Genomic DNA, 25075 nt, shown 5'->3' on the forward strand with positions numbered 1-25075 from the left:
CTCCAGGTGTGCTCATCACTTTTGCTGTATGTTTGCCACAGTAGCAGCCATTTATTTATTACGTACATACGCGTAAATATGGGGGAAGAGCGGCCCCGCCCTTGTGCTTTACTCACCGTCATACAAACGGTCCTGGTCCAAAGGTGGACTTTCAAACAAACCACAGGTACGTTTTTACGACGATTCTGCTTCAACAAACACCATCGTCACCGAACGCAGGTACACAAGGAACTTGGACACCGATGGATAGAAACCATTACCTATGAAGGTTGTTACATCAGGGGTGTGGATGATGGAGGTAACACGTACAGTGTGACAAAAAGATTAAAAACTATAAAATTTGGAGTCCCAAAGACCCTGGTCACGTGAATCATGGACGCCATTTTGTTTCCATCAAGCTTTTGAATAAGCCCACGACAGCTCGTCATTCTTTTTCAAAACCCAGTGTTGGTTTGAAGGTTAAGGTGGCTGGATCTTAAGGTCTTCGGATCTTGTGTTTGAGCACCTGTCGTGCCGTGAGATAACACCAGGTGGGTTGACTTAGTCATTCTGTCAAAATAAAATACGCCATTTGGTGTCTGTCCAAATGGCGTATTCCGTCGTTGCTTATCCAATCTCAACCAAACTTGTCAGGATGACCAAGGGTAACACAATGAAGGTTGTAGCGCATTCATGTGCCGCCCCCCCCGCCCCCAAGGGGGGTTTCTCCCCCAGAGCGGATTTTCCCCGCCATTTCCCTCAATGACGTTGCATGTTGAGGTGTATATAAATGTTAAGTTAGCTTTATCGTGGCGTTTGTCCAAAGAAGCTTTTAAAAACAAAATTAATGATAATCGCATATTGTTAATGTTATTACAAAACAATATTAATACTAATAATGTCCCACTTCCCCAAGGCGTTTTTCCTGCAGTGATAACGTGTATAAATAGCTTATAGTTATAAGGCAAGATAAAAAAAAAGAGTTGGTGATCGTCCCCGCCCGACCCTACGAAACACACCCGACCCGAAACTTTTTTTATTTTTTATTTTGAAAAAAATCATTCAAAAACGATCTTTTCAGTCAAATTTGGCGCCGTCTGCACCGCATGCGCAGTGCGTGCTGCGCAGAGCGTCGCAAGTGCCTCAGGCAACTTCACCCATTTTACGTTAGCCATTCATGGCGGCTATTGTGTGAGATTTTTCCCGCTGAAATCTGTATCGATTCGTGCTAGAATCGGCTTGAAATGCCTATTGTGATCGCATCAATAGCCCGTGAGGGCTCTTCCAAGACGGTGAAGGACTGGTTTGCGTGCAATACCGAGTTGGATGTTACAATCTCGGACTTCTATGCAGAGTTCTCAGACGGCAAGTATGATGGGGATAGGGAGCCATTGCCTGACGATACACGCGGTACTTTTGTCAAAGTATTCGCCGGCCCCAGTAAAACTGACATGACGAAAGTTTCACCAGCTTGCAAAGTTTCTGATGTGACAAAGACTCTTGGCTCATTTCTCAAATTTGTGTTGGCTGCAGACACGGCCACGGATCACAGGATGGAACCCGATAGTCGACCAACTGTTTTTAGTGTCCTCATGAATGCTGCCCATGATGATGCTTCTTGTACTTGGGTGCCAAGGTGCCAAGGGCATGGTGTTTATCTGTTTTTCCGATGTCATGGTGTATATACATGTACAGGTGTCTTGCCCTTTCACTACCAAGCTCAGCTAGGACATTCAACATCATCCAAAATCACACAAACACTGTGTTTCATAGAGATTTGGGCAATGTCTGTAAATCTGTGAGATGAATGAAGAAATTAAATCATTTTGAGGAGAAAGGAGTCTTTATTTCATATTTTTCCATGTCAACAAAACTCAATGGAAAGTAGGAAAAAAAAATAAAAAATAAAAATAAAAACCTCCCTCCCTACCCGAACTTTTGAGAAAAAAGGACGATCACCAACTCATTTTTTTTATCTTGCCTAATGGTGTTTCCGTGGGAGCAACGGCTTGTACAGGAAGAAAAAAATATTATAGACCACAAAAACGTATGCTTAGCTTTTTAAACAGTCGCTAATGCTCTTTATAACACTAAATGAAGAAATTTGGAGGAATCCCGACTTCCGTGAAGTAAGGTTCACTTACAGAACTGAGCGAAGATCTACTGTACTCTATATAACCCACAAATGGTGAGTTAATAACATGGCCCTTTCTGCCACTGCCGTGGCGTTTTTCGTATCGAACTTTTGAAACTCGCTCCTGGTGTTTGATAGGAAACTGAAAGGGAGGAAGCCCGGGCTGTGCTCCTTTACCAAGCAGCTAGCTAGCGCTTGCCAAGCCAGCCGTTCCTTAATGGTTTTGAATGGACTGCTTGTTCGAATGATGAAACCACTTGGCGATCTCTCTACAAGAAACTTGGTAAATGAACACACCCAACCCAATGTTCTGGAGACCCGACCATAGATCGACTTTAATCTATGTACCCCAAAGAGGAGTGACCCTTCCTGCCCCTCCCGCAGTCTGCGGGTGGACTCGTTCTTCCAAATTCGGCAAAATAAGTACCGGCTTTCTACAAACATCAGCGGCACAGCCGCACTCCCAGCAATGATGCAACCAGCAGCCCCGGATGTTTTCAGCACATGTGAAGCATTGCATGCACTGTATGGATGGTTTCAACACATGTGAAGCATTGCATGCACTGTTTGGATGTTTTCAGCACATGTGAAGCATTGCATGCACTGTTTGGATGTTTTCAGCACATGTGAAGCATTGCATGCACTGTATGGATGTTTTCAGCACATGTGAAGCATTGCATGCACTGTATGGATGGTTTAAACACATGTGAAGCATTGCATGCACTGTTTGGATGTTTTCAGCACATGTGAAGCATTGCATGCACTGTTTGGATGTTTTCAGCACATGTGAAGCATTGCATGCACTGTATGGATGGTTTCAACACATGTGAAGCATTGCATGCACTGTTTGGATGTTTTCAGCACATGTGAAGCATTGCATGCACTGTTTGGATGTTTTCAGCACATGTGAAGCATTGCATGCACTGTTTGGATGTTTTCAACACATGTGAAGCATTGCATGCACTGTTTGGATGTTTTCAGCACATGTGAAGCATTGCATGCACTGTTTGGATGTTTTCAGCACATGTGAAGCATTGCATGCACTGTATGGATGTTTTCAGCACATGTGAAGCATTGCATGCACTGTTTGGATGTTTTCAGCACATCTGAAGCATTGCATGCACTGTTTGGATGTTTTCAGCACATGTGAAGCATTGCATGCACTGTATGGATGGTTTCAACACATGTGAAGCATTGCATGCACTGTTTGGATGTTTTCAGCACATGTGAAGCATTGCATGCACTGTTTGGATGTTTTCAGCACATGTGAAGCATTGCATGCACTGTATGGATGGTTTCAACACATGTGAAGCATTGCATGCACTGTTTGGATGTTTTCAGCACATGTGAAGCATTGCATGCACTGTTTGGATGTTTTCAGCACATGTGAAGCATTGCATGCACTGTATGGATGGTTTCAACACATGTGAAGCATTGCATGCACTGTTTGGATGTTTTCAGCACATGTGAAGCATTGCATGCACTGTTTGGATGTTTTCAGCACATGTGAAGCATTGCATGCACTGTATGGATGGTTTCAACACATGTGAAGCATTGCATGCACTGTTTGGATGTTTTCAGCACATGTGAAGCATTGCATGCACTGTTTGGATGTTTTCAGCACATGTGAAGCATTGCATGCACTGTTTGGATGTTTTCAGCACATGTGAAGCATTGCATGCACTGTATGGATGTTTTCAACACATGTGAAGCATTGCATGCACTGTTTGGATGTTTTCAGCACATGTGAAGCATTGCATGCACTGTTTGGATGTTTTCAGCACATGTGAAGCATTGCATGCACTGTTTGGATGTTTTCAGCACATGTGAAGCATTGCATGCACTGTTTGGATGTTTTCAGCACATGTGAAGCATTGCATGCACTGTTTGGATGTTTTCAGCACATGTGAAGCATTGCATGCACTGTATGGATGGTTTCAACACATGTGAAGCATTGCATGCACTGTTTGGATGTTTTCAGCACATGTGAAGCATTGCATGCACTGTTTGGATGTTTTCAGCACATGTGAAGCATTGAATGCACTGTATGGATGGTTTAACACGTGAAGCATTGCATGCACTGTATGGATGGTTTCAACACATGTGAAGCATTGCATGCACTGTATGGATGGTTTCAACACATGTGAAGCATTGCATGCACTGTTTGGATGTTTTCAGCACATGTGAAGCACTGCATGCACTGTATGGATGTTTTCAGCACATGTGAAGCATTGAATGCACTGTATGGATGGTTTAACACGTGAAACATTGCATGCACTGTATGGATGGTTTCAACACATGTGAAGCATTGCATGCACTGTTTGGATGTTTTCAGCACATGTGAAGCATTGCATGCACTGTTTGGATGTTTTCAGCACATGTGAAGCATTGCATGCACTGTTTGGATGTTTTCAGCACATGTGAAGCATTGCATGCACTGTATGGATGGTTTCAACACATGTGAAGCATTGCATGCACTGTTTGGATGTTTTCAGCACATGTGAAGCATTGCATGCACTGTTTGGATGTTTTCAGCACATGTGAAGCATTGAATGCACTGTATGGACGTTTTCAGCACATGTGAAGCATTGCATGCACTGTATGGATGTTTTCAGCACATGTGAAGGATTACGTACACTGTATGCATGTTTTCAGCACATGTGAAGGATTACGTACACTGTATGCATGTTTTCAGCACATGTGAAGGATTACATGCACTAGCATGTTTATTCCTTCCTTGTTCTTTCTAAACTTATTCTTCCTTGTTCTTTCTAAACTTATTCTTCCTTGTTCCATTTGATTATAAAGAGAAACCTCCCTTTTGCATATCTTGTCAAGAGGCTGACAGGATGGCCGAGAGGTACACAACCTCACCTCTAAGCTGTCTAGCCTGTGTTTGAATACCGACCGAACTAAAACTGTCATCCAGGTGTTTCACGGGCAAGGTGATTCATCAGTGTACGTGCCGTCCCTCGAATTGATGTTGAGCTTGGTGTCCCATCGGCCGCCATGAGTTGAGCACACATTAAAGATCCCATGGTATCCTTCGCAAGAGTCGGCGAGTTATCACAAGTACCCTGAACAAATTACAAATTCCTGTCAATCAATTAAACATACAATCAATCAAACATACAATCAATCAAACATACAATCAATCAATCTTTTTTTTTGTATACTGAATCGAGGCTCGTGAAAGAGCTAACATTTACTTCACAAACAAATCAACCAGATAAACAAAATACCCAAAAAGAGGGAGCGGAAGACAAGATGGGGAGAGAAGGGGAAGCACACAAACACAACATCCGAGAGCAGCGAGATGTGTGGAAGGGAGAGGGCTTGGGGGGAGGAGGCGTGGGAAAGGGAGGGGGGGAGGAGGGAGAAGTATAAAACACAAGGACACCAAGGACTTCCTGGACAAAAGTTGGTATTTCAAAAAAGTGGAATTGGGGTGAAATTAGCGGGGGTAGAAAAGATCAAGGTTTTGGATGGGGGAAGATGGGGGAAGAGGTCAAAGGTCAGATGTCATGTCGGGTAAAAATCAAGCATGATGATAATGGATCATGATGATGATCTCAAGCTCTATCCTTTTTCACTCCCACTTGTTATCTTTTCTAATTTTCTGCTCTCCGGATGAGGGGCACATCTGGCATTTCACTTTCTTTCTGCCATTGCGTTCAAACATTTAATGGACGTGAAGGGAATAGATCGGAGTGCGCACACAACCTCGGCAAAAATGACTTGTCAGGACAGACTTCATGGGAGGGGTGGAAAAAAAGTTTTCCATTGAAAGCATGGAGGAAAGTGGAGCTGGGGGTACGAGAGGAGGGTGGAAGAACGAAGCTTTTCGGAGTGAAAATGTTTTGGAAAATAAGCCTTGTGAAAAGGAAGAGGAAGTGATGATGAAGAAGAAGAAAAATGCAACGGTTCTTGACGGAGTAGGAATGAGTGCGAGTCATTTTAAAATGCATTTTTATGCTTCGGGCGACGAAGTCACCCGAGGTGCTGTTTTCAGGTTGTCCGTCCGTCCGTCCGTCCGTCTGTGATAGGTTTTCGATACCGCGATAACCTGAGAACAGCGAAAGGGATCTAATTCAAACCTGGTACAGGTATGTATAATGATGTAAACATAAACTGATTAAATTTTGGGGTCAAGAGGTCAAAGGTCAGAGGTCATGTCAGGTAAAAATGTGATAACTTGAGAACAGCTGAATGGATTTAAATTAAAACCTGGTACAGGTATGTATAATGATGTAAACATGAAATGATTACATTTTGGGATCAAGAGGTCAAAGGTCAGAGGTCATGTCAGGTAAAAATGTGACAACTTGACAACAGCTGAATGGATTTAAATCAAACTTGGTACAAGCATGATGATAATGGTGTAATAATGTGGGTGGAGGCATATCGGTTGACGTCGTGACGTCAAAGTGTCATTCTAGTTAATATGTTATAAAGGGCTTTTAAAGGAAGAAATATTTCATTCAATGAAGATTCAGTTTCGGGATAATGAGAAAGAGGGGACAGAGAATGAAGGAGTCTCTGTGAATGGCAGATTGAGGTTTTTTTTTTGTTGTTTTCAGCTTGGACAGGAAAAGGGTCAAGCTGAGGGATCAGTAAACGGTGCAACACAGGAATGAAACCCTCCCCTTCAAAACTCCCCCCTCAACCCTCCCCTGCAAAACTCCCCCCTCAACCCTCCCCTGCAAAACTCCCCCCTCAACCCTCCCCTGCAAAACTCCCCCCTCAACCCTCCCCTGCAAAACTCCCCCCTCAACCCTCCCCTGCAAAACTCCCCCACCACCTCTCCTCTCCAAATCTCCCCCCCAACTATCCCTCTCCAAATCTCCCCTTTACCACCTCCCCCTCAAAGCCATCTCCTCCCCACTTTGTCTCCCTTCGAATTCTCACCTCCACCTCCTCCAACCTTCTGGTTTGCCCTTCCCGCCACCTCAAACAACACCTCACTGTGCCTCATCCTATCACCATCAAACCTTTTGTCCTCCTCATCCTTCCCTTTCTCCTAACTCTTCTGAAATCTCCAACACACTATCAACAGCTCTCCCGACCTCCTCCTCCTCTTCCTCATCTTACCCTACGCCTCCCCTCCCCTGTCATGCACCCAATGCTCCCCCTCTCTCCTCATTAACGGTATGGACCTCAAACATCCGGGGCTTTCGCTCAAACCTGGTTGATCTCCACATTCAGTCAACCCTCGACTCTGATTCTGCAACTGGTCCTGACGGCATCAGCCCACGGGTCCTAAAATCATGTTCTTCCGCTCTTTCACTCCCTCTCTCTGTTCTCTTCACCCTCTCTTTTGCTCAAGGTCATCGACCATCTGCTTGGAAATCAGCCAACATTACTGCTTTACACAAAAAGGTGCAAAAACAGATCCTTGCAACTGCAGACCAATCAATATTCTCCCAATAATCAGCAAGGTCATGGAATCCATCATCGCTTCTGACATCAAATCCTTCCTCTTCTCCAATGGCTTGATCTCGGATCATCAATTTGGATTCAGACCAGGTCACTCTACTCTGGACATGTTACTTCTGCCGTTTCAACAATCGATGGAGACTCTCAACGCCAAACAGGAAATCAGAGCTGTCTCCCTTGACATATGCTCTGCTCACCAAACTGTCCTCCTATGGTATCCATGGAAATCTCCACGCATGGCTGGCGGACTTCCTCTCTAGTCGTAATCAACGTGTGGCCCTGAATGAGTTTCTCTCATCTCCCCTTCCTGTTCAGGCTGGAGTTCCCCAATGCAGTGTTCTGGGCCCAGTGCTTTTTCTGGTCTTCATCAATGATCTCTCCGACTCTGGAAAATCCTCTCGATCTCTTTGCTGATGACTCCACTCTTTGCCGCTGCAGACCTCATCCCGCAGATCGGCAGTCTGGACAAAATCACAGACTGGTCAAACAAGTGGAACATGTCTTTCAATCCTGACAAATCTCACACTCTCACGATGTCTCTCCGAAAAGACCGACTGGACAACCCTCCCATCTACTTTCTCAACAATCCTCTCAAAGAAGTTCTGTCACTCAATCTCTTGGGTCTCACTCTCTGCCATGATCTTTCCTGGGAAAACCACATTTCCAAGCTGGCCTCCAAAGCTAGTCGCCGACTGGGCATCCTCCGTCGTGCGAAGTCCTTCCTTGGCACACCAAGGCTTTCATCCACATCTCAATGGAATGATGCTCTCTCCTCTGGGCCGGTGCTCCTGCCTCACACCTAGCTCGGCTTCACGCTGTTGAAACCAAAGCTTTCAGAATCATTGGAATCTCCCGTGCTGAAGCTAACTCCGAGGGCCTTTCACTCACTCACCGCAGGCAGGTTGGTGGTCTTTCTGTCTTCTACTGACTCCTCTCCGGCCTTGCTCCCCCAGCTCTCTCTGTGCTCTGTTCCCCAAATATTCTTGCAGGTCGCACAAGATCTGCCTGCAACCCTCTTATGGTTAAACTGCCAAAATCAAGACTCTCTGCTCACCTTCACTCCTTCATTCCTCTTTTCTCACCTCTGGAACAAACTCCCTCACTCCATTCAATCCCACTCCTCCCTCCAGCTCGTTAAAACAGCTGTTCACCACCATCTCTTATCTTCCCCCTTCCAAAACCTTGATATTTTCTACCCCGGTTAATTCACCCCAGATCCACTTTTTTGAAATTCCGAGTTCTTTCCTGGAAGTCCTAGTAGTGTCCATGCGTTTTTGTTTTTTTACCTCTTCCACCCCCCCCCCCTTCCCATGCTTCTTCCCTCCCCCCCCCCCCAAGCCCTCTCTCTCCCACAGATCTCCTGATGTCCCTGCTCTCAAATGTTGTGTTTGTGTGCTTCCCCATCTCTCCCCATCTTGCCTCTCTCCCCAAACTATAACAATAATAGTATATGAAACTAAAAATGCATCCAGTGGATGAAAACCACAAAGACGGAAGTGACGAATCCGTAACAATTGGAAAGTGCCTGTACATCTTGTTCATGCTGACATGAATGTCACCTGGACATACTCCGTCTGCAGTAAACAAAACATTGTATCAAAGCTGTCGTTTGTATCGTTTGCTTTGTACACACTTCAAAGTTGGTAGCCGTTTTAGACGAGCCATGCATCTTCACATAACTGATTACAGGGGCACTCAGGGTTGAAGGTCTCTGGAAGTACCATCCTTATTGTTGCCTCACAATGGGGGCATTTATGAAAAATAAAATAGAAGACAATACTTTTCCATCAAAACTTGTTTGATATATAATTTGAACCTTATTTTTGTGTTCGCTTTTCATCAGGACAACAACCTTTCTCCGCTCTGACAAAGAGCAAACGCTCATTGTCAGGCGCACCTCGTTTCCTGCAATAGTGAATATACTTGTAAACCATTAATCGACGAACTCTATTGTTTGTCATTCCCTAACTCAATTGTATCCAGTTGTGGCTCCACTGTCACTCTGTTGCTGTTAAACTCGTTTAAACTCCTGGATTTTGGATGCAAAAGCTGGTACTCAATTTGCGGACCTTGGAAGGATGACAAGCCGTCACCCCTCCCCACCCCCCCCCGGCGTTAATTCAGCGATCGACCGGGATTCGAACCCAGGATCCTAGGATCCCAAACCCGCACCATAACCGCGGATCATTGAACGTATGTACGATACAAAGGAACATTTGCATGTGAGTGGGATGGTGGGGGTTCTCTCTTTGGTCGTCAGGTGTAATGACGCGGGATCTTTCACAGGCCTCATCGCTGCACCCACCCCCATCGGACATGCACCAATGGAAAAGGCACGCAGAAGTCAGATGTACTGTACTCACTTCAAAGCCTTACCTGGCATGGCGAGTATAAAATCCCAGAACGCAGATTGGTTCATGGCTGTTGTGTGTGTGCCGGGGACGCATCATGATGAGCACTGCCTGCTCGAAGGATCGCCTGCCGGGTATAACTACGCTCGGTCGTGTTTGGTCCAAGACAAGCTGTGCTGGATCCAGAACGAAGTGATGGGAACGCAAGGCAAGTGTGCAGTGACCACAGGGAGCCCTTGGTGCACCTCACAGTTCCACCACACTTACACCACATTACCACTCCAGTGCCTGTCTTCCCCATCCTTAACCCCACCCACCCTTCCTCTCAGCTTATATTATTTGGCCCGATACAACCACTCCTCATTGTGTGAGGTAAGCGATGAGTCATCTCCATGCTCCAAACTGCCTCTCGTTCAGTTCTCTTCTTCGCTGAATGAATGATGGTACCATGTCCTGTGTGAGCCGGTAAGACTACAAGAATACGTGCTCAGGTAATTCTGCTCTTTTGTGCCTTTTGCTTTTGCTGTAAATACATGCCCTTTCACCTTTGAATTTGCCTGGTGAATAAAGACGTGTGAATAATGTGCTCGACAATTGCCTGCTTCCATGTGTGTAAATACACTACCGGTCAAAAGTTTTAGAACACCTCAATTTTTCCAGTTTTTATTGAAATTTACGCAGTTTAATGTCCAGTGAATAACCTGAAATGGTACAAAGGTAAGCAGTAAACTGCTCGAGGTTAAAAAAAAGAAGTTTAGGTTAGCAAAAACGGGAAAATAATGTAAATTGCACAGTTATATTGTAAAAAAAGGCCATCTTCAGGGAACAAGTAATGGGTGAACAACTTACAGCTGTTCTGCAGCAATGTAAGTAAATTAAGCCTTGAAAGTTGATGCAAACAATTCCTACAGGTGTCCCAACCTCTGCTGATTACTTGATTACCTACCCCTTGTCTGTATAAAAGCAGTATTGGAAGACTGTTATTACACCCTCTGAAGCATTATTTGGACAATATTGCACTCCAGGAAGTAGTATATTGGAAACTGGAGGAAGCTCTGACAGGAAGAGGTCTGGCAGACCCAAAGCCACAACAGAATCAGAAGACAAGTTTCTGAGTCAACAGCTTGCGCGATAGGTGGCTCACAGGACAACAGCTTCAAGTACAGCTTAACACTGGTCGAAGTAAGCAAGTTCCAGTTTCAACTGTGAAGAGAAGACTTCGAGATGCAGGTTTGACAGGTCGAGTGGCAGGAAGAAAGCCATTGCTAAGATGGCAAAATAAGAAAAAGAGGCTTGCCTGGGCCATGAAGCACCGCCAGTGGACTACTGAAGACTGGAAGAAGGTGAATATGGACCAATGAATCAAAATTTGAAATATTTGGTTCATAACGCATGGTTTTTGTACGCCGCCGAGTAGGCGAAAGGATGGTTCCTCAGTCTGTGACACCAACTGTCAAACATGGAGGAGGAAGCGTGATGGTCTGGGGCTCTTTTGCTGGATCCAGTCGGCGACTTGCACAGAGTGACTGGCACCCTGAACCTAAAGGGCTACCACAACATTTTGCAGCGCCATGCAATACCCTCTGGTATACGCCTAGTTGGTCGGCGGGGAAAAATTGCAGGGAAAAATGCTTTGCAGGGAAAAATGGCCTCTAAAGGTGGCTTTTATACGCCTAGTTGGTCAGGGGTTCATCCTACAGCAAGATAATGACCCTAAACACCTCCAGGCTATGTCAAAACTACCTTCAAGGAAAAGAACAAGACGGTCGGCTTCAAATCATGGAATGGCCAGCACAGTCTCCAGACTTAAACCCCATCGAGCTGGTTTGGGATGAACTGGACAGAAGGGTGAAAGCAAAGCAACCGACAAGTGCAACACATTTGTGGGAACTTCTGCAACCGTGTTGGAAAGAACTTCCCGAACAATATTTGATTTCCATTGCAGAAAGAATGCCACGAGTGGGTTCGGCGGTTATATCTGCAAAAGGTGGCTACTTTGCTGAGTCAAAATTTTAAAATTAAATTTTGTTAAACAAAATGATTCCATGATTTCTTTTTTTATCTCCAATTGTTTATTTGTTCTTTGCTTAATTTCAGAGTACATCGAGACATTAAACTGCGTAAATTTCAATAAAAACTGGAAAATTTGAGGTGTTCTAAAACTTTTGACCGGTAGTGTAAATCATTGTTATATTTTCCAATCTGCCTCACTTACGTCATTTCTTTCACCGATCCGACAACAACAACACACAACATGCATTTTAAAAGGCCATTTTCCCTGCTAGAGCGGGGGTTAGCACCGATCCGACAGTGTGTACATAATAGATAGATGGGAGTTCTGCCCCACCGTTTCACTTTGGTGGTCGTTAGCCTGCGTTCACACAAGGTTTTGAATCCACAGTATAGCAACTTCAACTGCACAATGGCAGAGGCCCCTCTATTTCCTCACCGAAGAATCATGCACAAGGGACAGCATTTTCTTTGGAAAAACACACGCAATTTAATCCACCATTGCAGCATCCATCTGTCTGCCACAAAGTATTTCTCCAAGTTGGCAATATTAATCTTGCTTCTTCTCGTCACAAAAGCTACACCGCACTAATCAATATCTTACGAGAGGATGGTCTGCCATGTCGTGGCATTTACGTGCAAAACAGTGACCTCGTCCCTGTCCAAAGTTCGTCTCGTATCCTGGAAAAACGACTGCATCAAAGTCGACGCCGGATCCCGGGTCGCTTATACAAAGTACATGTTTATAAAATGGAATTTTGTCTAGAACAGACAGCATCAGTATCAAATGCATTACAAACACACACAAGCACTGGTTCATGTCAGAAAAGATACTTCAATAAACTTTTCGGTAAAAAAACGCCTTTCCCTGGATTCAAAATCATTCGGTATAACCACAAGAAACGAACGTTTGTCGTCGATTTCCATTCCATTCCTCCAAGATGATGTGGGCTGGGGAAATGCACGAGGAACCACGCATCAGTTGTCCTGCTTGAGACCTCTGTAGAATCCTGAAGGTCTCCTATCCAGACATTCAGAAAATCACAACACACTGGTTGGAGGAAACATTAACGGCAGCAGCGCAGAAAGTTTCGCAAGAGAAAGAACATGCCGGAGAGCTGGCCCGATGAGCACAAAATGAGCGTTGCCATGCCATGTCTCAAGCACAAAGCTGAAATTTAAATGAGCGTTCCGTTCCACGCTGGCGACGCAAGACAAGTTTTATGCCAGGCCGGGAAAGGAAGTAAATCACTACCCGTTATTGGAACACAGGAATCTCAAAGATAAAGCCACTCACAGTGTGTGATCGCTCGTTGAAGCCTCCTCGCTGGAACGGAGGGGGTGGGGGCGGGAACAAAACCACCATTAGGAAACCACAGACGAGGCCTACCTGAAAACTTGAACGGTAAAGAGGATAAAACTGGAAACAAAAGAAATGCAACGAGGACCTGTAATATAAATGAGATATTTTCATTTCCCAGGCTAGCAAGTTGGCCTACAGGTACGCACACTCACCTCCAAGCTGTGTAGCCTGTGTTTGCATCCTGACCCAGCTATAAACTGTCATGCCGGAGTTTCGCAGGCAAGATGAGGGATCAATGTGGGCGCGGCCCCTCGGTTGGACGTTAAACTGGGTGACCCATCTGCCGGAATTTGTTTGTGGGCGTTACAGATATCACAGTGTTCTTCGCTGTGCCATTGATGCAATGCCCCCTGTAGGTTAGGGCAGGAATTTGCAACTTGCTCAGGGTGACGGTGGTAGCTCGCCTACTCGTCCAACAACGAATGCCGGCAGACAAGATGCCCAGTTTAACGTCCATCCGAGATTCGAACCTAGATTAGACAGGTAATACGTGAATGTGCGTACCTCCAGGCCATTCTGCCAGCCCCAAAAACATGTTGAATGATGTCCTTTGAGAAGTCAAAAAAAAAAATAAACCGTTGGATTGCGACTCAATTTTGCCGCTCGTGCTCTCTTACTTGTTGGGTGGAGATTTGGGCTTTGGCATTTTTGCAAGGATAGGCCCGATTTCTGTGCGCTCATCATAGCTCTGCCAGATCTCGTATAGTCTCAGGATGCTGCGGGTGATCTCCAGAATCTGGATGCAGACAAATGGCCATTACCTGTCACAATTCCAAGCTTCAGGCCACCGTACATTTTACAAAACTACCTCGTACCCACCTTATCCAGGTCGACTGAAAGTTCAGCGAACCAGTGCCGGCAATCCCTGGGAGAGTCTCGCTGATGTTCTTTTGGCGGTTCCTTCTGGTGGATGGCGCACGCCATGTGCAGACAGGCTGCCACCGCAAGCAAAGGGAGAAATGTGAACAATATGTTTGCTTCAAATAGACCATGTCCTTTTCAGCATTCCCACCGATATATCCACAGATTCTTCAAACTTTACCTCACCTTAACGAAACGATCAAAAGCTTTATAGAGGAAAAGGGGTTAAGGTAGGGGGAGAGTGATAGGGGCGGAGACAACAGAACAGCAGGACCATGACCACCTTACCGAGTGCAATCATAAACGGAGGGTAGATGAGGCACAGGTCTGTGCGATACGTGTCGTTCACAATTTTCCTGCGAGGCATCATTGAGAAATCGTCAAGATGACAACTCAAACATTGAAAGAATAAATAATGCTAAATGAAAGAGCACGAGCGAGCGGGTGAAGTCAAAGGATCGGAAGCGGTGTGGTATTCTGGACAACGTGTTTGTATACGTACCACGAAGCCTGCAACAGCTGCTCATCAGGCCCCATGTCCTGGATGTAATGAACCAATGCTCGATAAGGGTGGTAGACTATTAAACAGCAATCCTGCGCAACGTGAGTCAAATGCACGAGTGCAATCAACCCACAACAAAAACACACACAATTAGGCAACTCTCAGGGATGCCTCTTCAGGGTTTTGTGGTGAGCGCATATCTCCACCAGGCTGAACAGTTTACGTTTTGCATCTCACTGGAAGACCGGATCTGGATCTGTCCTTAACCAAAATCGAATCATCTTTTTCTAATCACTTAACCAACTCATCCACCAAATTCTCGTGACTCGTCCACAACTTTTTGAAATAGCCGTGCTCCACAATTGGTGAACACTCGTTTGAGAAATTTAAAAAAAATTCTCGCATCCGGATCCAGATTGTCACCAAAATTTTGGAGTCACCATTGTCACCAAAAAATCCTTTGCACACACCCAACCTGTCCACCAAGTTTTGTCGGAATCTGTCCATAAATTTTTGAACTATCATGCTGTATATCGGTTTTAGGCCCATCACAATGATGAAGAATCACTTTAAAAATTCCAGTATCTGGACCCGGATCTTCACCAAAATCCAACCAATTCGTCCTTGACACACTCACAACCTGTCCACCAAATTTCGTCCGAATCAGTCCACAACCTTTTGAGATATCCCCCCTCAGACAGAGACAAACAGACAAACAAGGGTGAAAAATAACCTACATCCACCCGAGGTGGTAAAGATAAACGGACACCATGGCAAACTGTCATTATTTTCTTGTTTAGGGCAATTTAATGATTTATTTTCACATTTTGAATCATGAAAAAAATATGATGCTGAGATCCCAGGTTCAAATCCCTCATATGAAAATGTTCACTTGTCCATTGTCGCCAAATGTCCTTGCAATTGCTATTAAAGTGTGGGCTGTTGTGGTAATGGTTAGATCATCCGCTCCGAGTCCGAGAGGTCAGCGGTGATCCAAACACCGGCCGAATCAAACCAAAGACTTTAAAATGGTACGTGCTGCTTCCTTGCTCGACTCTCAACATTAAAAAAAGTTAAGAGCATGGACCATCCCAATGGGTTGACATCCATGGGGAGGAGGAAATTCCTTCTGAGGAAATGCCTTCTGAGGAAATGCCCAGCTGTGTGGTACGAAAGGCATCGCCATTGTTGTGACGTCACTGGCACCCAGAGTGCTCCGGGCAGTGACGGCACTTCTTCCACACTCAGTGGCTGTGGTTGTTTTGTCGAACAGTCCAGTGTTGTGTGTCTGTGTGTCTCATGTATTTGGTGGTGTGTGTGTCTCTGTGTCTGCCTGTGTGTGTATGTGTATTACGTGTGTGTGTGTGTGTGTATATTACGTGTGTGTGTGTGTGTATATTACGTGTGTGTGTGTGTGTATATTACGTGTGTGTGTGTTTTACGTGTGTGTGTGTGTGTGTGTGTGTGTGTGTGTGTGTGTGTGTATATTGTTGCGGATATGAGAACTGTGTATATTTTTTTGATTGTGTGCTTTATTATTATTATTATTATTGTTTATTCTGCGCCCCCCTGCCTCCGGAGCTGTGTAAAGGTGAAAGGGCATCCCATAATTAGTCCACAAGCATACACGTCAGCCAAATAATAGAATACCCCTGTTTGATAGTTATCTCTTATTCTGTGTTTTAGGGTAAGGCTGTGTCTCCCATTAATTGAAGTACTCCATTGCACCAGTGAAAGAGAATAGATCCCCTTTCATTCCCATCCCCAAAATCTCCATTTCCTATCACATCCCCTTTCGTCATTGCTAAGCCTCGATTGCCAATTACCTCCCCTCCAAAACCACCATTGAACATGTGCTCGAGTCGGGGAAGAAAGGCGTGCCCGCCCGTCGTCATCAAGGGCGGAGCGAGAGGGTCGCGTGACCAACCAGGGCCGAGGTGAGCACACCGAGGGGCGTGTCCTGAAGGCCGGCGGCTTGATCGCTGGAGGCGCTATAAAAGGCGCGCACGCAAGAAGCAAGTGAGTGAGTCGTGAGTTGGTCGTCAGTGGAGGGTCAGTGGTTGCGTTGGTTGCGGTAAGAAGTCGGTGGTGAGAAGTGGTGGCGTTGAGTGGTCAGTGGTTACGTTGGTTGCGTTGAGTTGTCGGTGGTGAGGAGACACCAGGGCCAAGAGAGAGAAGGTTCAAGGTCAATTACCAGCAGTTGCGCCAGAGACGGCAGACGCGCCCTGAGGTGAGCCAGAGAAGCAGCTTTGGCTCCACAAGCAGCGTTGACTCCACCAGGCAGCTTCAACCCGTTACCCCGCGGGGACCAGATAGCGGTGGCATCGGTGGCCGTCGAGGTCCAGCCGACGTCCCGTGCGGGATCAAGCCCGAACCATCTGCCCCAGCTGAACCTTCCCATTCCTCCTTCCAGCATTCATTCCTTTCCTCCACCCTTCTTGTGTAGGTGAGTTTGTTCTGTGTGTCTTGTCCCTGGGTATTTAATTAAGCTTGTATAAGTTAATAATTGCACTGTGTCTCTGATCCTTCTGTATATTATTTTATTATCTTTCCTTCTCCTTGGTTACTTTGAGCATGTAAATAGTAGGAATAAATTTAGTAGTATTTCCAACCTTTTTGTCTTCTTCTTCTTCTTCTTCTTCACATCCGTGTCGCCTTTGTCTTTTCCCTATTGAATAGCTGCGGTGCGATCCGGCCAACGTTTGGGTGGAATCGGGTTCTAATCGGGGAATAACTGTTCGGTCGCGGAGCCTTCGCTCGGCAAAGTAACATCTAAACCGCGATCAGTAACAATATATTACGTGTGTGTGTATTACGTGTGTGTGTGTATTACGTGTGTGTGTGTGTGTGTGTGTATTACGTGTGTGTGTGTGTATTATGTGTGTGTGTGTGTGTATTACGTGTGTGTGTGTATTACATGTGTGTGTGTATTACATGTGTGTGTGTGTATTACGTGTGTGTGTGTGTATTACGTGTGTGTGTGTGTATTACGTGTGTGTGTGTGTGTGTATTATGTGTGTGTGTGTGTGTATTACGTGTGTGTGTGTGTATTACGTGTGTGTGTGTGTGTATTACGTGTGTGTGTGTGTATTACGTGTGTGTGTGTATTACGTGTGTGTATGTATTACGTGTGTGTGTGTGTGTATTATGTGTGTGTGTGTATTACGTGTGTGTGTTTATTACGTGTGTGTGTGTGTGTATTACGTGTGTGTGTGTATTACGTGTGTGTGTGTGTGTATTACGTGTGTGTGTGTGTATTACGTGTGTGTGTGTATTACGTGTGTGTATGTATTACGTGTGTGTGTGTGTGTATTACGTGTGTGTGTGTATTACGTGTGTGTGTTTATTACATGTGTGTGTGTGTGTATTACGTGTGTGTGTGTGTGTATTACGTGTGTGTGTGTATATTACGTGTGTGTGTGTATTACGTGTGTGTGTTTATTACGTGTGTGTGTTTATTACGTGTGTGTGTTTTTTACGTGTGTGTGTATTACGTGTGTGTGTATATTACATGTGTGTGTGTGTATTACGTGTGTGTGTGTGTATTACGTGTGTGTGTGTCTATTATGTGTGTGTGTGTATTACGTGTGTGTGTGTATTACGTGTGTGTGTATTACGTGTGTGTGTGTGTGTATATTACGTGTGTGTGTGTGTATTACGTGTGTGTGTGTATTACGTGTGTGTGTGTGTATATTACGTGTGTGTGTGTGTATATTACGTGTGTGTGTGTGTATTACGTGTGTGTGTGTGTATTACGTGTGTGTGTGTATTACGTGTGTGTGTGTATTACGTGTGTGTGTTTATTACGTGTGTGTGTTTATTACGTGTGTGTGTTTATTACGTGTGTGTGTTTATTACGTGTGTGTGTGTGTATATTACGTGTGTGTGTGTGTTTATTACGTGTGTGTGTTTATTACGTGTGTGTGTTTATTACGTGTGTGTGTGTATATTACGTGTGTGTGTGTGTGTGTGTATTACGTGTGTGTGTTTATTACGTGTGTGTGTGTGTGTATATTACGTGTGTGTATATTACGTGTGTGTGTGTTTATTACGTGTGTGTGTTTATTACGTGTGTGTGTGTGTATATTACGTGTGTGTGTGTGTGTATTGTGTATTACGTGTGTGTGTGTGTGTATTACGTGTGTGTGTGTGTGTGTATTACGTGTGTGTGTGTATTACGTGTGTGTGTTTATTATGTGTTGTGTGTTTATTACGTGTGTGTGTGTGTATTACGTGTGTGTGTTTATTACGTGTGTGTGTGTGTGTATTACGTGTGTGTGTGTGTGTGTATTACGTGTGTGTGTGTGCGTGTATTACGTGTGTGTGTGTGTGTGTATTACGTGTGTGTGTGTATTACGTGTGTGTGTTTATTACGTGTGTGTGTTTATTACGTGTGTGTGTTTATTACGTGTGTGTGTGTATATTACGTGTGTGTGTGTGTGTATTACGTGTGTGTGTGTATTACGTGTGTGTGTATATTACGTGTGTGTGTGTGTGTGTATTACGTGTGTGTGTGTATTACGTGTGTGTGTGTATTACGTGTGTGTGTGTATTACGTGTGTGTGTGTATTACGTGTGTGTGTGTATTACGTGTGTGTGTGTGTGTGTATTACGTGTGTGTGTGTATTACGTGTGTGTGTGTATTACGTGTGTGTGTGTGTGTGTATTACGTGTGTGTGTGTATTACGTGTGTGTGTGTGTGTGTGTGTGTGTGTGTGTATTACGTGTGTGTGTGTGTGTGTGTATTACGTGTGTGTGTGTGTGTGTGTGTGTGTGTGTGTGTGCATTACGTGTGTGTGTGTGTGTATTACGTGTGTGTGTGTATTACGTGTGTGTGTGTGTGTGTGTATTACGTGTGTGTGTGTATTACGTGTGTGTGTGTGTTTATTACGTGTGTGTGTGTATTACGTGTGTGTGTGTATTACGTGTGTGTATGTATTACGTGTGTGTGTATATTACGTGTGGGTGTGTATTACGTGTGGGTGTGTATTACGTGTGGGTGTGTATTACGTGTGTGTGTGTGTGTATATTACGTGTGTGTGTGTGTGTGTGTATATTACGTGTGTGTGTGTGTGTATTACGTGTGTGTGTATATTACGTGTGTGTGTGTATTACGTGTGTGTGTGTGTGTGTGTATTACGTGTGTGTGTGTGTGTGTGTGTATATTACGTGTGTGTGTGTATTACGTGTGTGTGTGTATTACGTGTGTGTGTGTGTGTATTACGTGTGTGTGTGTGTATTACGTGTGTGTGTGTGTATTACGTGTGTGTGTGTATTACGTGTGTGTGTGTATTACGTGTGTGTGTTTATTACGTGTGTGTGTTTATTACGTGTGTGTGTTTATTACGTGTGTGTGTTTATTACATGTGTGTTTATTACGTGTGTGTGTTTATTACGTGTGGGTGTGTATTACGTGTGGGTGTGTATTACGTGTGGGTGTGTATTACGTGTGTGTGTGTGTGTGTATATTACGTGTGTGTGTGTGTGTATATTACGTGTGTGTGTGTGTGTGTATTACGTGTGTGTGTATTACGTGTGTGTGTATATTACGTGTGTGTGCGTGTATTACGTGTGTGTGTGACTGTGTGTGTGTGTGTGTGTGTGTATTACGTGTGTGTGTGTGTGTGTACTATGTGTGTGTGTGTATTATGTGTGTGTGTATTACGTGTGTGTGTGTATTACGTGTGTGTGTGTATTACGTGTGTGTGTGTATTACGTGTGTGTGTGTGTATTACGTGTGTGTGTTTATTACGTGTGTGTTTATTACGTGTGTGTGTTTATTACGTGTGTGTGTTTATTACGTGTGTGTGTTTATTACGTGTGTGTGTTTATTACGTGTGTGTGTTTATTACGTGTGTGTGTTTATTACGTGTGTGTGTTTATTACGTGTGTGTGTTTATTACGTGTGTGTGTTTATTACGTGTGTGTGTTTATTACGTGTGTGTGTTTATTACGTGTGTGTGTTTATTACGTGTGTGTGTGTATTACGTGTGTGTGTGTATTACATGTGTGTGTGTGTTTATTACGTGTGTGTGTTTATTACGTGTGTGTGTTTATTACGTGTGTGTGTTTATTACGTGTGTGTGTTTATTACGTGTGTGTGTTTATTACGTGTGTGTGTTTATTACGTGTGTGTGTATTACGTGTGGGTGTGTATTACGTGTGGGTGTGTATTACGTGTGGGTGTGTATTACGTGTGGGTGTGTATTACGTGTGGGTGTGTATTACGTGTGTGTATTATACAACAACACAACATGCATTTTAAGGCCATTTTCCCTGCTAGAGCGGGGGTTAGCCTTGCGGTCCCCATGACAATCTTCTCCATTTTGCCATATTTTCTGCATCTCTCCTTGTTAACCCCCTTGCCCGCATTTCTTCTTCCACCATCTTTAGCCAAGTCTTTCTCGGTCTTCCCCGTCTTCTACTTCCTTCTACATTCATTTCCATCACTTCTCAACCAGTCACTTTCATCCTTCCTCAACACATGACCAAACCATCTCAAACTATTTCTCTTCACAGCATCAATCACAGGCTCTATTCCCATCATTTTTCGCAATTCATCATTTGTCTTCCTCTCTCTCAACGATACTCCACACATCTACCGAACCATTCGCATTTCAACCCTTTCCAGCCTTCGTTGCTGCTCTACGTTCATTACCCATGTCTCGCTCACATAAATCATAACACTTCTCACACATGCAGCATACACCTTTCCCTTCAGCTTCAACGACACTCCCTTCCTCATCAGCACGCCATTCAGTTCCCAAAACTTCTTCCATGCACATCTCACTCGAGCAACCGTTGCCGAGTCTGATCCACCTTCTCCATTCAGCATGTCTCCGAGGTAGCAAAATGTTTTCACACCTTCCATCTTCGCGCCGTCTCCAATATCCAACTCAACATTCCCTCCATCTGCAGCTCCCTCTGTGCACACCTTACACTTGAATTTGCTGCCACACTGGTTAATGGCCCTCTCAAACCACTACATTTTCGATGAACCCACTCAGCGCACATTGTACATTGAATGTAATTCACTCCGACACCCTTCCTGCACACAGCACAGGGCCACTTCCCAGTTCTTTACCACTTGCCATCACCTTCGTTTTTCCGATATTCACCTTCAGACCTTTTGTCTCCATACATTCCTTCCACTTGTTCATCTTCTCCTTCAGTCCATCCATACTTTCTGCAATCAACACCAGATCTTCTGCATACAACAACTCCCACGGTAAACCCTCCTTTACGTTCCGAGCCAGCACCTCAATCACAGATACAAATTGTAGTGGACTTAGTACCGACCCCTGATGCACTCCCACCTTCACCTCAAACTAACCACTGTTCCCGTCCTTCGTCCGTACAGCTGTGTACAGCTCTTTTGTACATTGCCATCACTACTCTGATCAACCATTCCTCCACTCCTAACTTCCTCAATGCCCATGGCACCACCAAGTGGCACCCTATTGAATGCTTTCTCCAGATCAACAAACCCAAGAAACAACTTCTTCCTCTTCTCCATGTACTTCTCCTGCAACTGCCTCACAATAAAAAGTGCGTCTGTCGTTCCTCTTCCTGGCATAAATCCAAACTGCATTTCGTCAATCTTCACTTTCTTCCTGATCCTCTTCTCCAACACCTTTCCAATACCTTCATTCCATGCTCCAATAACTTTATCGCTCGATACGAGCCACAGTCCAGAGGGTCACCTTTCCCCTTGTATAGAGGGACGAGCGTACTCAGTTCCCAATCCACTGGAATGCGGCCTTCTTTCACCACCAGATTACAGATCTCTGTCATTCTCTTCACACCCCAATTTCCCGCTGCCTTCAACATATCTCCCACAACTCCCGTCGGCCCTCCCGCTTTTCTACTCTTCATTGCTTTTATCACTTCCTCAACTTCCTTCTCAGTTATTTTCTCTGCCGGTCCTAAAACTGGGTTACTCTCTATGTTGCCATCCCATTCATTCTCTGTATTCAACAGTATTTCCATGTATCTCTTCCATCTTCATTTAGTTCCATCTGGGTCCACAACGATTTGTCCCACTTCATCCTTCAAGCAACTCATCCCCATCACATCACACCTCTCTTTCGCTATCTGCGTTGCAATCCTGAATACCGCTCTCTGACCCTCTTCCAAATCCAAGCGTTCTTCGAACATTTTTCTGCATGCCTCCTGAACCTTTGCTCCCTCTTTCTTTGCAGCCTTCTTGGCTGCCTTATAGCTTTCATGTCATGCCTTTTCTGCCCCCATACCCTTCACATTCTGCTACTCCTTGAACTTCTTCCTCTTCTCGTCGATCTTCTTTCCAACTTCATCATCCCACCACCATGTTTCCGAGTGCCTCGGTGGTCCTTTTGTCCATCCACATACCTCACCAACGGCTCCCAACAGACTATCTTTCATTGACATCCAACCACTTTCAAGCTCAACCACATCATCCTCGACCATACTCAGCCTCTCTTTTAATCCCTCCCTCACTCACTGTCACCTTTCAACCTCCACACCTTCATTCTCGGTTGGTACTTCACCCGCCGAGCTCTCCTCGCACCTTTCACCCTTATGTCGCAGACAACCAAGTGGTGCTGTGAAACAGCCTCCTCCCCCGGGATCACCTTTGTGTCCCGGAGGTGCCCCCTATCTCGCATACGCACCAGCAGGGAGTCAACGGTTGTCGTCGACCCACCTGACGTGTATGTAACAAGCTTATTATCCCCTTTCTGTAACTGAATATTAGAAATCAACAAATCAGCTCCATCAGCAAACTCCAAAATCCTTTCACCTTCTCCATTTCTCACACCATATCCGTAACCCCTATGAACTCCCTCAAAACCGTCCATACTCCTTCCCACATGTCCATTTAGGTCTCCTCCTACCACAACAACTTCCTCATCTTTCACGTTTTCCATCAGCTTCCATCAGTTTTCCATCAACAATAGTGTGTGTATTATGTGTGTGTGTATTACGTGTGTGTGTATTGCGTGTGTATGCGTGTGTGTGTGTCAGCTCCACTACGAACCTTTGATCCTCTAAAGACAGAAAAAGTGTTCCGACATCTATTAATTGTCCTGCACTTGCGTCATATGTACAGTCGTGGCCAAAAATATTGGCACCCTTGCACTTTTTTCAAATAATGCACCATTTCTTCCAGAAAATTGTTGAAATTAAAAAATATTTTGGTATCCACATATACAGACTTGGCATTTAATATGGAATTTTTTTTTCTTTTCTTGACTTGGGTTTACTTTCTCAACTCAGTATATCAATCTGGTGAGTTTCTTTTACACTTTGGTGATTTATTTGTTCAAAGAACCATGTCACTGATTGTCTGTCGCAGCAAGAAGTCAACAACAGGATTATATCACAGGTGGCGTGGCAAAATGTACAGACAGGTGCATTTGATGATTGGCTTCACAGTCGGGTATACAAGGGTTGTTGCGTTCTGTATTAGTGGAAAACAACTGCTACACGTCTCCAAAAGTTATTGCCGCTTCCTCTGGAGATGGTCCGTCAACTCGACAATGCTGTTTCTCATGGAGTGGTGGCTTTATGAAATTACGGCATGAAACAGCGTGCTATTGCTCGGCAGTATGGCATCACTCAAGGTCAGGTGTCAAAGATCCTGAAACGAAATGCTCAGAGGGGTGTCCCTACTCCAATACCGAGGCCAGGACGTCCCCGCAGAACCACAAGGAGGGATGATCACCAGCTTCACCGGTTAGTCCGCAATGGCCGTACCAAGTCAGCTAATCGACTTAGGGCTGAGTGGCAGCAACTGACAAATGTGCCTGTATCCAGAAGGCTAGTCAACCAACGACTGGTTCAAGCAGCCTATCGTGCCAAGCGTCCCCTGAGAAAGCCACGCCTGACCAGACAACACCGCCAGCGCCGATTGCAGTGGGCCAGAGAGCACCGTCAATGGCAGTCAGGACACTGGAATCACGTGATCTTCTGTGACGAGTCTAGATTTCTGGTCTATAGGCAAGATGGCCGCGTCCAAGTGCGCAGACAAGTGCATGAAGCCTACAACAAAGCTTGTATAGTGCCAAGAGTCCAAGCTGGAGGTGGTGGGGTGACCATTTGGGCTGCTTTTCATGAGGGGGCAAAACTAACCTGGTTGTTCTGAATGGAAACCTGAACCAGTTCAAGCACAGGGCCATTCTGGAAGAAACATTGCTTCCATTTGCTCGTGCAGCCTTTCGAGGAAACTTTGTCTTCCAAGATGACAATGCACGGCCTCATCGTGCTCGCATGATCCAACACTTTCTTGCTGACCATGGTGTAGAGCATATGGAGTGGCCTGCCATGTCCCCGGATAAGAATCCGATCGAGAACAACTTGTGGGCAGAATTAACGCGTCAAATCGACCACTTGGACCAGCAGCCGACCTCTGTGCGTGAATTGCAGCAGGCTATTGTCACTACATGGCAAGCGATTCCTGT

The 25075-nt window shown here is 45.0% G+C and overlaps 1 protein-coding gene across 2 annotated transcripts in view; it reads right to left on the reverse strand.

Moving 5' to 3' along the window:
* Window positions 1-10556: 10556 nt before the first annotated feature.
* CCNC (cyclin C) overlaps window positions 10557-25075 on the reverse strand; it is a 33194-nt gene continuing 18675 nt past the window's right edge. Inside the window, exons 8-13 of one of the 2 annotated variants that reach the window (XM_068136368.2) lie at window positions 14637-14728; window positions 14423-14490; window positions 14093-14208; window positions 13891-14009; window positions 13208-13237; window positions 10557-12931 (exon numbers count right to left, since the gene is read on the reverse strand). In XM_068136368.2, the coding sequence (XP_067992469.1) occupies window positions 12889-12931; window positions 13208-13237; window positions 13891-14009; window positions 14093-14208; window positions 14423-14490; window positions 14637-14728 (468 nt within the window). In that variant the 3' untranslated portion in view covers window positions 10557-12888. The remainder of the gene's footprint in view (window positions 12932-13207; window positions 13238-13890; window positions 14010-14092; window positions 14209-14422; window positions 14491-14636; window positions 14729-25075) is intronic. The other variant, XM_068136367.2, reaches the window with a different exon arrangement.

Source organism: Myxine glutinosa, chromosome 14 (assembly GCF_964187855.1).
Source record: "Myxine glutinosa chromosome 14, kmMyxGlut1.1, whole genome shotgun sequence".
Classification (NCBI taxonomy): Eukaryota; Metazoa; Chordata; class Myxini; order Myxiniformes; family Myxinidae; genus Myxine; species Myxine glutinosa.